The 13,052-nt window shown below is 48.4% G+C and overlaps 4 protein-coding genes across 4 annotated transcripts; 2 read left to right on the top strand and 2 right to left on the bottom strand.

Annotated features, from left to right (window-relative positions):
• Nucleotides 1-2,544: 2,544 nt before the first annotated feature.
• TRV_07353 (dynamin GTPase, putative) lies at nucleotides 2,545-4,846 on the top strand (the record flags this gene model as incomplete). Its single annotated transcript, XM_003018617.1, has 3 exons — nucleotides 2,545-3,008; nucleotides 3,078-4,554; nucleotides 4,607-4,846. The coding sequence occupies 3 exons, from the start codon at nucleotides 2,545-2,547 to the stop codon at nucleotides 4,844-4,846; spliced, it is 2,181 nt and encodes a 726-aa protein (XP_003018663.1).
• A 505-nt stretch (nucleotides 4,847-5,351) lies between these two features.
• Nucleotides 5,352-6,523, top strand: TRV_07352 (uncharacterized protein; the record flags this gene model as incomplete). Its single annotated transcript, XM_003018616.1, has 2 exons — nucleotides 5,352-5,539; nucleotides 5,605-6,523. The coding sequence occupies 2 exons, from the start codon at nucleotides 5,352-5,354 to the stop codon at nucleotides 6,521-6,523; spliced, it is 1,107 nt and encodes a 368-aa protein (XP_003018662.1).
• A 213-nt stretch (nucleotides 6,524-6,736) lies between these two features.
• Nucleotides 6,737-9,807, bottom strand: TRV_07351 (uncharacterized protein; the record flags this gene model as incomplete). The annotated part of the gene is made up of 2 exons (XM_003018615.1): nucleotides 6,737-9,592; nucleotides 9,772-9,807. The coding sequence occupies 2 exons, from the start codon at nucleotides 9,805-9,807 to the stop codon at nucleotides 6,737-6,739; spliced, it is 2,892 nt and encodes a 963-aa protein (XP_003018661.1).
• Nucleotides 9,808-10,533: 726 nt separating this feature from the next.
• Nucleotides 10,534-12,735, bottom strand: TRV_07350 (uncharacterized protein; the record flags this gene model as incomplete). Its single annotated transcript, XM_003018614.1, has 4 exons — nucleotides 10,534-11,301; nucleotides 11,360-11,409; nucleotides 11,562-12,322; nucleotides 12,491-12,735. 4 exons carry the CDS (start codon nucleotides 12,733-12,735, stop codon nucleotides 10,534-10,536), a joined length of 1,824 nt encoding a protein of 607 aa, XP_003018660.1.
• Between the last annotated feature and the right edge of the window lie 317 nt (nucleotides 12,736-13,052).

Here is a 13,052-nt window from a genome sequence, read left to right as displayed (position 1 = left end):
GCGGCAAAGTACGCTATGAGCTCGAAGGACTTCCGACCAACTCTGTCTTATGTTTCTGTGACAACTGCAGAAAAGCAACGGGCTCTGTCGGCATGGCGAATAGCTGGTATAAAAAGGAGGTAATGCACCTAAACTCTTATGTGCCCCTTGCCAATACTGTGCAATATGGCTCTCGTGTCTCTCTAGCTATAAGACCATCGAAACTAGTTATATTAACATAAAACTAGGCACTAAAGATTACTCAAGGCAAAGACAATCTTGCCACATACTCCGATAATGCGACGAATTCTGGAGTCACTATCGAACGATCATTCTGCGTAACTTGCGGCTCATCAGTTGTTAGTGAGAACAAGGGCAAGCTTCCTGGTGTGGTGATTGTGTCGGGCGGTACTATAGACTTCGCAGAGGGAGAGAGTTGGGGCCCACCAAACCTGGAGTATTTTTGTAAAAGAAAGGCAGCGTGGATAACCACACCCGAGGGTTCCGAGAAGTTCTGGGGGTTGACGTAGGGAGGTTTGACTCAAGGTTGCTTGTATTTTTTCTATCTATATTAAGCTAGACAAAGTTCAATTGTATACACTTCTCCATTAGTTACGACCGATGCGGCTCAACTTAGCTCTTGCGGGCTCGAGCCGTCCGGGAGTTTATTTTAGTTAAATCGCGAAGTCAAAGTTGTCGAACCTCACGAAAACAACGATCACACAAAGGAGCAGAAAATCTATCATATTTGGGCATACCTGATGATCAATATCGCTTCCTCCCCCGGTTGATTTATGGCTTAGAAGCGCTTCTAGGCATTAGGGCTGGTGTTTACACGCAAGTGGCTTTCGTCATCCAGGCCGTCGTTGATCGGCAAGTATCAAGCATACATTATAATTTCCTCAATTTATCGCAGTATTAACTTACTACTTACAAGAAAAGTTGGCGGCATGACACGCTTTCGAAATGCCACCACTGGATATACGTAAACAAGCTCTGTCTATTGTCGTCTCAGGCTAGCAAAAGACGTAAGTTTACCCATCTTATTCCATTATAGTTATACAATAAGACGAGGAATATTTTTGCGTTTCTATAGTTGATTTTGCGCGTATGGCACTGCAGCCAGTTTTGTCTATTCTATATTTTTGTCGGAAGATCTAGTTCTGTTCCCTCCATCGAGCTGATATGGCATGGATAGAGCAGTATCATTCTTCAGCACAAATGGGCCAATGTTACTGCACAGGCTGCAGATCACTCAAGATACTCTGTTTTTGGTAGGTTGAAATATACTAGGGCTTCCTATCAGATGCGAAGTTCATGTTGTTTCCTTGATTCTGGGAATAAAGTGCGTTTAAGAAATGGAGAAATGGTCAGTACTTGACTATAGATACGGTCTTTGCTTATGCGGTATTTTACTGTACCTATTTTAATCGAAATAGGTATATAGAGAGGATTTTTGATGCGACAACATATATATATATATATCAAAGACAAGGGAAAGTTTTTGGCCAGAGTGGTGTAGATTGCAAGGCGAAACGCCGCGATTCTGCAGCTGTGATATCAATCTGGGCCGTGTGAACTTTGATAACTAACTATTGCATCAGTGACAACTGCGACAATCGGGAGTTCCACTCCGGCTACGACTACGGTAGGAATAGACATTCCAGGGTATCCTGTTGACTATGCAATTAAATGCAGACTGATGGAACCCGAACTGTGCAACAATGAATCCAAGGACTTGAGTACGCTAGCTAGTTAGCTAAGTAGCTTCAAATCAACTAGTTAATTGTTTGATATGTTTGATAACCACCTGATTGCTCCTCACTTGACGCAGGGATTACTGTAGTTAACTAGTTAACTACTAGAAAGTGCATCCAGAAACAAACTCAACTCTTTATCTCTACCAACCAGCGGTGAGAAGTGAGGCGTCCTTTTTACGCCTGCATGAAGATAACTGGAACTATGGAGATCATAGGAGGTCCGGAGCAGGTGGATATTTTTTTACTTCCGTTACCTTATGAGATACATCTATCCTCTGCCTAGATCTGCGAACGTCTCTATGTACGCATCTAACCCATGCATGCCTCTGTTTGCTTTTCTAAGATGGCTTCAAACTTGCATATTCTTTGGGAATTTAGGAAAATACGGGACAGACAGCCCAGAAATGAGGCCTCTGTCTCATCCATCATATTGGGTGGCTTTTCTGTTTTTTTTTTTTATATGTTCCACAACATGTTTATTACCCTGTTTAGCGTTCAGCTCAGTGATACAGAATGTCATAATTTTCCCATATCCCCAGAGATATAAAGTGCCTGCTATACCCATGAGGTTCATAATCTCGTCTACACTGCTTATTACACCCTGTTGGAGATACTACTTATTTTACGGAACTCTTCTGCCAAAGTATCCTTCCGAATCTCCGAGAATAAGAATGAGAACTCTCAGTGTCCCCGTAAGTTTATTAACCCGTTACCTGTTGACAATGGCTTTTACTAACGAGCTAGGTAGAGAAAGGGAGAGGCAGAGACTTACTCTATGTTAGCTACTGATGGCACGGCACCCTCCATGGAAGCTATGATGGCAACCGAGTCCCTAGTTGGACTTGAAAGTATCGAACAACGTGATCTGATGAATCTGGTTGACCGTCTTCGGCGTGCAGGGCTAAGCTCGGTTCTGCAGCTGCCACAGATTGTCGTCTGTGGTGATCAATCTTCTGGCAAAAGCTCCGTCCTTGAAGCCATCACGGAGATTCCTTTTCCCCGGAAAGAGAACCTCTGTACCCGCTTTGCAACTGAGATTATTATGAGACGAGATGTGGAGTCCGCCATCCATTGCAAGATAAACCCGGATACAGGGCGCACTGAGGAAGAAAAGCTCGAACTTCGCAAATTTTCGAAGTCTATCCATGATTTTACAGAACTTCCCTCAATAATTGACGATGCTACTAATGCTATGGGTTTGGGTGGTAAAGTAGCATTTTCAAGGGATGTGCTCAGCGTTGAAATATGTGGACCTGATTTGCCGCAATTGTGAGTTTTATTAACCGATTACTGATGTAACGCAACCGGTTCGTCTTTGCTTACTTTTTGGTTAACTAGGACAGTAGTTGATCTGCCCGGTCTTATTCATTCGGCCAACAAGACGCAATCAGACGAAGATGTAGAGCTTATCAAGTCCCTAGTTGAGAGCTATATCTCACAGAAACGAACTATCATCCTTGCTGTGATCTCGGCAAAGAACGACTATGCTAACCAAGTCATTCTTAAGAATTGCCGTTTATTTGACCCGAATGGCGCGCGAACCCTTGGTGTGGTAACGAAACCGGACTTTTTACGCCCAGGGTCAGAAAATGAGAAATCATGGCTTGACTTAGTGAGGAACAGAGATATTTATTTCGAACTAGGATGGCACTTGTTGAAGAATCGCAGCGACGACGAACACCAATTGTCTTTTGCTGAGCGCAATAGCAAAGAGCGTGTATTCTTCAACACTGGGAATTACAATGAACTCCCACAAAGCGTCAAAGGGATTGATTCTCTTCGTCAACGATTAAGTGAGCTTTTGTTTAACCATCTAAAAAGGGAGCTGCCAATCCTGAAAGAGGAACTTGACAAAATGGCAAACAGCGTTCACATCGAACTTGAACACCTTGGAAGGAGCCGTGCTACGATAGCCGACCAACGGGCGTACCTGGCGGACTTCTTTGGATCTGCTAATGACCTCGTTGCGATGGGAATAAATGGGAATTATGAGGAGAAATTTTTCAATGCGGTCAATGTCACGAAAAATATTGACGGAAAAGAAAATTCTTCTCGCCTCAGAGCTGTTGTACAATACCTGAACTCTCGGTTTGCAGACCTCATGAACCAGAAGGGACATAAATATTATGTTTATGGCTGTGACGGCCAGAGTGAAAACAAGTCATCAGAAGAGGGATCACCAGAGGATGATTTTATTTCACCAGCAGTGAGATCATCGTTAGGAGCCGTCGAGAATCTCACTCGTAAAGAGGCTGTTAAACGAATCGTCCAGGTCATTAAACGCAATCGCGGCCGTGAACTCCCTGGGACATTCAACCCGATGTTAACAAGCCACTTGTTTTGGGAGCAGTCTTCAGGATGGAAAGCCATTGCGCAAGACCATGCCAACAACGTTGCTCTTAAATGCAAGGATTTCCTAGTCCAAGTTTTAGAGTATACCGCAACTCCCGAGCTGATGTCCCGGATCATGACCCTGACAGTGGTTCCAGCTCTCCGAGCTGCCCACGAGGCTGCTTTGAATGAGCTTGAGCGAATCAACGACGACAGGAAGAGACATCCTATCACATACAACCACTACTTCACGGATACCCTGCAGAAGACTCGGACTCAATACTGGGTGGATAAAGTCCGGAATTTAGCCAAGCAATCAGCGGTACATGTTTCTGAAAAAACGGGTACCGGTGAGCCCAAGTTTCAAACAAAGGAGTACTTCAAACCTGACAAGTTTCTATCCGGTATCGATAGTCTTGTTGAGAAGAACATGGATAAGTTTGCTGCGGAACAAGCGCTTGATACTCTCAACGCTTATTACAAGGTATGTGCTTGGAATGATTCTGGTATCTGGAGTAACTAACGTGCATGTATAGACCGAGCGGAAATATTTTATTGATGTGATTGCGAAACAAGTCGTTGAGCGTCATTTGGTTGCACCCCTGAATGAAATTTTCGCACCCAGGGTACTAGCACGCTACAGCGACAAACAGATACATTTTCTAGCAGCCGAGACCATCGATATGATACGCCGGCGTGAGCACTTGGAGAGCAGATACAAAATCCTGAAAGAGGGCCAAGAAGCCTTCTACATGGCCATGGGGCAGGGTGAGTAATTTTCAATGTGAAATTGATCAGTTGTCAAGGAGTTACTTTGGAGAAGAATAGTCTTGGAATATGACGAATAGTCAGAAGCTATGAGGATGTGAAATTCGTGGGCCTTTGGACTAGATAGGAGGTATAGATATGCAATAGAATGGAACTATTTCTTATTTCTCAAGATTTGATAGTTAGTAGTGCATCTCTTCGGCTATAGTACTTGAATAGTCGATATTCTTCCATACACCAAGTTTATCTGAATATGGAGACACAAATAATGACAGCTATAGAATAGGCCAACTTTGTAGTTTGTAGCTGAAGATGCAAAGTTGAACTTTGAGAAACCTTTGAATGCCAAGACTTTGAGTTTCCCGCACCAAAAAGTTTCTCCTTCACAATCTCGACTTTCCACAGCTTCATCAGCGAAACAACAATTCGAATCAACACACCTCATCCCATTCACTTAGCTTGAATTAACTATCTTAGCTCGTTAAGGCCTTCTTACTTGTATTCACCGATAAAATGGCCATTACTATTCTACCACCGACGTTTGACGACTTTCGAAATACAGCACGGGATGTACAAGATTCGGATGAAGACATGGACATGGGCGATGAAAACAGGCCAGCAAAGAGAGCTCGTCTGTCTGGCATAACAGATACCATTGTCACCCCTGGAGAGATAATTACAGATGACCCGCAATGGATGAGGTAGGTGGTGTCTCAATATACCGCTCTACTTTGACGTCCTAGACTAATGGATGAACCTTTTGCAGAGGCCATGGAACGTTCACACCTGCGGTACCGGCGACAACAAATATAATAGCGACTGTAGCTGGAACAGTGCTCAAGACCAATAAGCTTCTCTCTGTCTACCCGTTGCGCGCTCGCTACACACCTGAAATCGGCGACTTGGTCGTCGGCCGAATAGTCGAAGTGCAATCAAAGCGATGGAAGGTTGACGTTTCAGCTCCGTTACTCGCACAATTACCTCTATCAGCGATCAACTTGCCCGGTGGAATCCTACGCAAGCGTACAGCTGCAGACGAGCTACAGATTCGCTCGTTCTTCAATGAAGGTGATCTCGTGGTGGCAGAAGTACAAACGGTACATGGAGATGGCGCTGCATCCTTACACACCAGATCGTTGAAATATGGCAAACTACGTAACGGCTTGTTTTTGGCCGTGAGCGGTATGGGTGGTGGTAGCGGAACGGCCAGAGGTACAGGTGTAGTCAGGTCAAGGAGGCAGGTGTGGACTATTGAAACTGCATACGGTGGCCCAATTGATGTCATCCTCGGCGTGAACGGATATATTTGGATTTCCAAACATGTTCGCGACCCTTCGGAAGAAGATAGCAGCGGATTCAAGTCGAAGGTCTCGTTCACGCGACTGGAAGATATGGTTAGCACGTCGATGTATTCGAGTCAGAACGATAATATCCCGCTGGCCACAAGAAAGGAATTTACCAGAATCGCTGGATGTATTCGCGTTCTAGTCGAGGGTGGAGTCAAGGTCGACCAGGAGACGGTTATGAAGGCCTATGAAGCTAGCCTGGCTCTGGATGACGAGGAAGAGGATAGTGACATGGAGGGAGATGACGGCCAGGGCAGTACTCGCAAGGACGGCCGGTATTATCTTGGAGGTGAAAAGGCGAGCAGGCTTATAGCTACTGTCCTGAGCCGGGGCCCCTAATGATTAGTTCCTGGAGACAATTATTTCAAATAGCCATACCAATAATCACAAACATTCTATATGCAGATGCCTAGACATCGACTCGTATCTCGAGGCATATTAAGCAAGCCAAAGCGAAATCGATTGATGATACAGCATAAAATGACAAGCAAGCAAATACTCCTCCCAAAAACCACCCAAAAACTGCGTCTATACCTCCATTTGTCTAATTAATTATAACTGGAAAATAGGCGTGGTGCCCGTCCACTCGCCCTTTGCCCTCTCTTCCCAGTATCCATCCTTGCCAGTACGGAGTTTCCATATATCGTCTCCTCCATCCAGACCATCGACGTCAACGTGTGTAAACCACCTAGGACGCCATGTTTCGCCACTTTGTTCCATCTCTTTTCTGCGGAAACGCTGGGCTTCCTCGAGTCGTGCCTTGATATCTTCCGCTTCGTCGACGTTGCCTTCTTCTAATGCACGTTGATCAGGTCGAAGACGACTATCTGTTTGTGGTAGCTTCCGCTGTTCAACGGCCGTAATTTCATTCAGGGCCACTGCGAATTCAGTCAGGCCGTAGTGTTTTTGTGGCTTGTCGACCAGCGGACCGGCAGCCCATATAGTCTTGTTTGTCAGGTTCCCGTGCTCCGTCAGCTGGAGAGACGAGGTCCAGGTCCCTTGCAGGCCAAGGGGAAGTTCTTCACCATGTGTATCGTAGGCTTTGACTGTGACCTCTTCGCTACGACCAGAGAACATGCCACCGACTTTGAATACGGCGATTGTTTTTTGGCCTGTGGTCTCGTTGAGGACACACATTTCACCGACAGGTTCAACGTACTTCTCGCCAGCAATAATATTACGCAGGAACTGGGTGCCGGCAGACCAGCTGAAATGCTCCCCACTCGAGTGCAGCGTTAGCCTAGATTTGCCTTCTGTAATAATCTCAACGGACTTGCCCCAGAATTTCTGTGTAGGCTTGGGGGATTGGATGAAGCTCCAGTCACGCGAATCTGCCTGCATGGCTAGCTGGACAGGCCTATGAGAGACCTTTTCAGCGATGAAACGGAAACCTCTCTCTGGCAGAACAAGCTCATAAGTCTCGCCTAACATGGGGTTAAAAGGTTTGCGAACAGTCCGCTCCTTGATTCGTGAATTGGAAAATTGCGAGAGGGCGAAGGCAGTTACATATATCAACCGCTCCAGTGCGTCGGTAGCATTGGCTGCCTTGTCAAGAAGCTGGGAATATTCAAACTGCTCTGCCGCTCGTTGAAGCAATGAAATGGGTTCATTGGCAGACACAGGCATTGATATAGTTGATAGATCCTTGCCGATATTCTTCCGCATAAAGCTGATCAAACTTGGTGGCAGGCCAATTGGCGGTTCTATCCTTGATCTGCGGGGCGGTGCATCCATAGGCAAGGGAGCAAGTGACCGTGCTTTCACCGGGAATAGTGAGGATGAGGAGTCAAGTTTGAAGTCACCTCGTAGGAATTCGTCTCTATCATCCACGTCGCTTCCAGACGACGACGCGGCGTCGTCATCAACAGCAGTCACGACGCTCTTTGAGTCTTCTTCGCCACTATCCTGGTGAATTGTTAACAAGGGAGAGACGTTTCCTCCATCCACGGCATCGAAAAACTCCTCTGAATCAGAGTCAGCTGTTACAGAGTGGGCAGGCCGTATTGCTATCGGGGTCCTGGACCGGGTTCTATCGCTTAACAGGGCATTAAACTCGGAGACAACTGCGTTCAGATCATGGAGCAGGATCATCAAGTCATCATGAACGCCAGCTCCAAGTCCAGATTTAAATGAACTGCCGTCGAAATAAGAGCCTTCATTGCTGAGTGGAGGAGTTTGTTGTGGTCCTAGGGGGGATAGAGCCGGCCGTTGGTTTGGAGTGCTGCTGCCACTGTCACTTTTACCCTTGAGTTTCCAAAACGATCGTTTCTCCTTGCTTTCAGAGACATCTCCAGGCTGTGAGACACGACGTACGCCGTTTGCTTGGCTTTGGTTACCCTCATAGTCTGGAGTTGGCATGAGGTATTTTGGGTCTGTATCCTTGGCTAGCTGACGCACTTTCTCTCTCGAAGCAGATACCGATTCAACTAATCGCTCGATAGTTTTCCAATCTTGGGACTTGGGTTTGTTCACGCTATGTTTCCTGGTGATCAACGTAGGCACCTTGAGGCTACCATCTTCTTCCCCTGCTGTATCACCTTGCTTCGAGGCTTTCTCTAGAGCCTCCTTCCAGGCCTGAAAGTCAACGTTATTCAGCGCGCGAAGATGCCATATCTCCACTCCTGAATCGATTGATATCTCTCTAGTATTTTCATTGGTAGCGATAGCGGCCAGAGATAACGGGATGGCACCTCTCAAGGCAGAAGAATTGCGATCGTGGTAGTACGATAGGGTTGATGAGTTGAAGTCCAAGGAAAAGAAGCGCCTGGCATAGCCCTGGTGTCGCTTACGACGTCTCTTTGACAGTATACCAGTGTGTACTGATGGTGCGATGCTTGTAGACGAGTCTGTGGTGGGAAGTGGTCCGTTCGAATTGCCTGCAGCAGCAGCGCCGAACCCTGGCCGTCCGCGCTGTTGAGCCCGAGCCTTTGCTTCCGCCTCTGTCTCAGTCGCGTTGAGTTTCGGACTCGGACGTGAGGGGGCCTGTGATCCGATCGGACCTGCTATGGCCTGAGTGTGATGGACCTGGTGTCCGGATCGTGGCGGGCAGCTGGTAGGATACGTGAGCAGGACGAACGTAACGGTCTTGGAGATCTGCTTAGAGAATGTGTTGTCAAACACAAGTGCGTAGTTCCCTCCCTCGCTGGCGCCCACATCATACGTCCCCTGAGATATCTTGTCGGCCTCACATTTCCCAATCCACTCGATCGGTTTCAGCCCAACACCCTTGAGCTTCTCGGTGATTAAAAGCGAGGAATCCGTCTGTTTGGCGGGGCCGTTATTCTCCTTCGAAAGATCGTTGATATCACTTCCCGTAGTCTGCGAATACGTAGAGGCAGCGCTGTTGACTGCAAGCCCCGAGGCGCCGGGGTGCTTGAAGATTCCGAAATTGAGGGACTTCTTATGTGGCTGGATGCTCCACGATATCGTATGTTCAGCGCTGACGTTTATCCAGCGGACGAGATACGACTGAGACAGACAGGAACATAATAGTAGACGTTAGCCGCTATGGATACATCGACGGAGGGGATATCGTGAATCATCCAGGACTCCCCCTGCTGCAAAGGGGGTGTGCGGCCCTTATTTACCTTGCTGTGTATCTCCAATTCTTCCATGCCCGCCATCTTCGCACAAAAGCAGCCAGCTAGTATGTTATGGGCGACGTAGACTTGGGATCTCTGGTTTCTCGTTCTTATTCACGGGTCAAGCAAGGTCGACAAGCCCGCGGTAGATTATCCGGCCATCCCGGTCGTTGAAATGGACAGGTAAGCAGTTCGTGTTATATATAGTTGGACAGGGATGCGCGCAAGCTAAGCCAGGCTCCAGCGCCCACGTCGAGACTGCTGAGGTAGCCTTGTTGTGTACAGGGACCGGCGTCTGAGGATGCGTCGTATTTGTTTGTTTGTATATCGAGTTGTCTGCTTTGTATCTTTCGTTTGTCTTTTGCCTTTTTGCGTTGTTCCTTTCGATGTTTTGATGTAGCTTTTTGGCGATCGGCGTCTTTTATTTCCTCTTTGGGCCTCGATCATCATGCACAGACCACTTGACTTTAAAGTGGGTCCATGGCTTACTAATAAACCTAAAAGTGACATCTATTCTATCACGTGATGAAGTGATTGGCCGAGTGAACGAGAAGCCATCAAAATACTTAGGTCATTTTTGTAATTATTTATTCAGTAAAAAGCAGAAGAAAGACAAGCATAAAGAGATGTGTAGAAAGACCCAGCCAGATTCCTCTCCGTCGCTATAACTCCGAGCGCGCATGTAAAAGAAAAAGATACAAGGGTAGAAGCAGAAGAAAGATCATGGTGATACAGGTGTGAAAGAGTTGGTAGTTAGCGTATGAAAGCTTAGATCTCGATGTCGATGTCCAAGTCCAGGGCAGCGATGTTGTCCTCGTCTGTCGGCCGGTGACGAATGACAGGGACGCCCTTGTAGACCTTTGGAGTGGCTGGCTTGGACGGAGTAACGCTGCGGGGTGTGGTTCCGTTGGCAGGCGTATTGGTGGCATCGGTGTTGTTACTGGCGGTGGTCGGGGTGATGGCGCGGCTGCGATCAGCAATGGCGGCCTCGGGCTTGACGGGGACGAGATGACCATCCGTGGACTCGTAGTACGTCCTCGCTCTGGTCTTGACACGTGCAAAGCGGTCGGCGACGGCCTCTCCTCGGGCGACGGCTGCGGCGGCTAGTTTTGCTGCCTTACGCTCGGCCAGCTGGGCCTTGCGCACATTCTCGGTGTTGAGCTTCTGGTTGCGCATGTTCAGCTCGGCGAGACGTTCTTGCTGCGTCTTCTCGTTAGGGCGTGGCTTGACCAGTGTGGTGCCAAAGGCGAGCTTGGGGCCAGTCAGGCGGGCGAGCTCAGCATCGCACTCTGCGATGGCTGCCTCATCCTTGTTAGCAATGGCCTCGTTGCGGCGACGCTCAAGCTGGATGCGGTTGTAGATGAGCTGTTTGTTGTCGTTTGTGCCCTGGCGACGAAGCTTCTCCTCGAGCTCCTCTTTAGTGAAGTCGTGCGCCAGCAAGCGGTTGATGTCTGCTACTTTCTTGTCGACAGCGGACTTTGTGGGCATCTTGAGGCCATCCACTGCCATGGTTTTCCGATAGCGGTTAAACTCAGCCTAATAATGTCAGTTTTACCCTCGATGGTATTCTTATTCTCATTGATATATAACCTACCTCAGTGAAGGGGGATTCGGAACAGGCGATAAAGGGGAACTCCTTTTCAGCTTTACCATGGGCCAGAAGGCAGTACTGAGTGGTAACAAAGTTGCGTCCATTCGGACCCTCGATAGCATACGGACGTCCTTNNTGAATTCTAAGCAATATTAGCAAAAGAGTCACGAGCTAAAGACCTCGGAGGGGACATATATGAACATACTCTTGATCAGACCAATTCTGTACTCCGGTTTTCCGGTTGACAGGTTTGGTCCCAAGCTGACTCTGGTGTAGCAGTTGCTGATAGCCTGATCGAAGCCAGGATAGAAACAGACCTGGGCAAAGTTGCTGCGTGCAATTCTGGCACGCTGTAACTCCCGCAGTTCAGCTGGGGGATCGTAACGCGGGGGTGAGACACTCCTGCGTTGGGGTTTATCATCCCACTCGACCTCACTTTCACCACTGGCGTCTCGATCATCTGCCTCTCGAGCAGGAGAGCTGCTGGCGTTGTTATTCTTTCGTGAAGAAGCATCACGCCGACGCTGCTCATCTCGCTTCCCCTTTTGCTCTCTTTGACGCTTGTATGCTTCAATCGCATCTGAGGGCTCACCCACTTTGCGTCCGCCGAGAACCGTCTTCTTGCGTGAGCTCTTGCGCTGGCTGTCCTCCAAATCAGCTGAACCGGCCTTGCGTTTCTTCTTGGCCGCGGCACGGGCTTCCTCTCGCTCTCTGTTGGCTAGCAAACGACGGAGGGCAATGTCCTGGTTATGGCGGTCGACCTGCTGAGCTCGTTCTGATAGCAGTTCCTCTCTCTGGATTTCAGGCAGGGCCATGATTTCACTCTTGTCTTTGGCGGAGTAGAATAGCTTCTCATAAGGGAAGATGGGGCCCTGGTTCTCTTCGGGAGGAGGAGAGGTATCTGACTCTGATTCGGACATGGATGCTGATCGAAGGGAGCGGCGAGAGTGAACGCTTGAAGAGGATCTATATACTCGTTAGCTGACAGTCTGCAGAATCTTTTATTGTATTGTAGGCAGCTGGGCTGAGGGGTATCGTGGTAGAAGGGTACAGCGTGAAAACGCTGACAGTAGAGAGGCCTGTATGATATATCGATTGACCTGCAACAACAGTGAAAAAAAGGAGCTGACTTACAGCTCGCCCTCTTCCTCTTCGTCGTCATATGCTCTGGCTCTCTTGCGTTGGCGCTTGACCGGCCGGGCTACCCCCTTGCGACCCATGTTGTCCGCGTCGTCGTCTTGGTCGTTGGAAGATGAGCTGCCAGGAGAGGCCTGGCGCCCTTTATCTTTGTCCTTCTGCTGCGAGATGGCGGGAGATTCCTCGTCGGAAGAATCATCGCCTCCCGCCAGGGCGAGCAGCTCAGCGTCCAGGTCAGCCATGGCGAAGGCGCGAGTGTTCCTCTTTTTGCTTCCTGTCTTGTGTTCCTTTGTGCCCGTAAGCCGACCGAACGAGGCAGAAGACACGAGAAGTCTTTGGCTAGGCGGAGGATATCCGGGCGTGTGTTGCTGCCTGCTGCTGCTGTGTTGCTGAGGACGCCGGTCAAAGGGCGGTTGTTGAGGTGTTGCGGTGTTGCTAGTTAAGCTGGAGACGCCCGCTGGACTACCACAGAGAGCGGCCTCGTTTCCAGTCTTTTTTTTTTTCCCGCGCGTTTCTTCTGGCGTCCCTCTTGTTATACGCCGACTTCTGCCTGCTGATT

The sequence above is a fragment of the Trichophyton verrucosum genome (genome assembly GCF_000151505.1).
Source record: "Trichophyton verrucosum HKI 0517 chromosome Unknown contig00997_1.f1.exp, whole genome shotgun sequence".
Lineage (NCBI taxonomy): Eukaryota > Fungi > Ascomycota > Eurotiomycetes > Onygenales > Arthrodermataceae > Trichophyton > Trichophyton verrucosum.
Note: the sequence above shows the minus strand (reverse complement) of the source record. Positions and strands in the feature narration are given on the sequence as shown.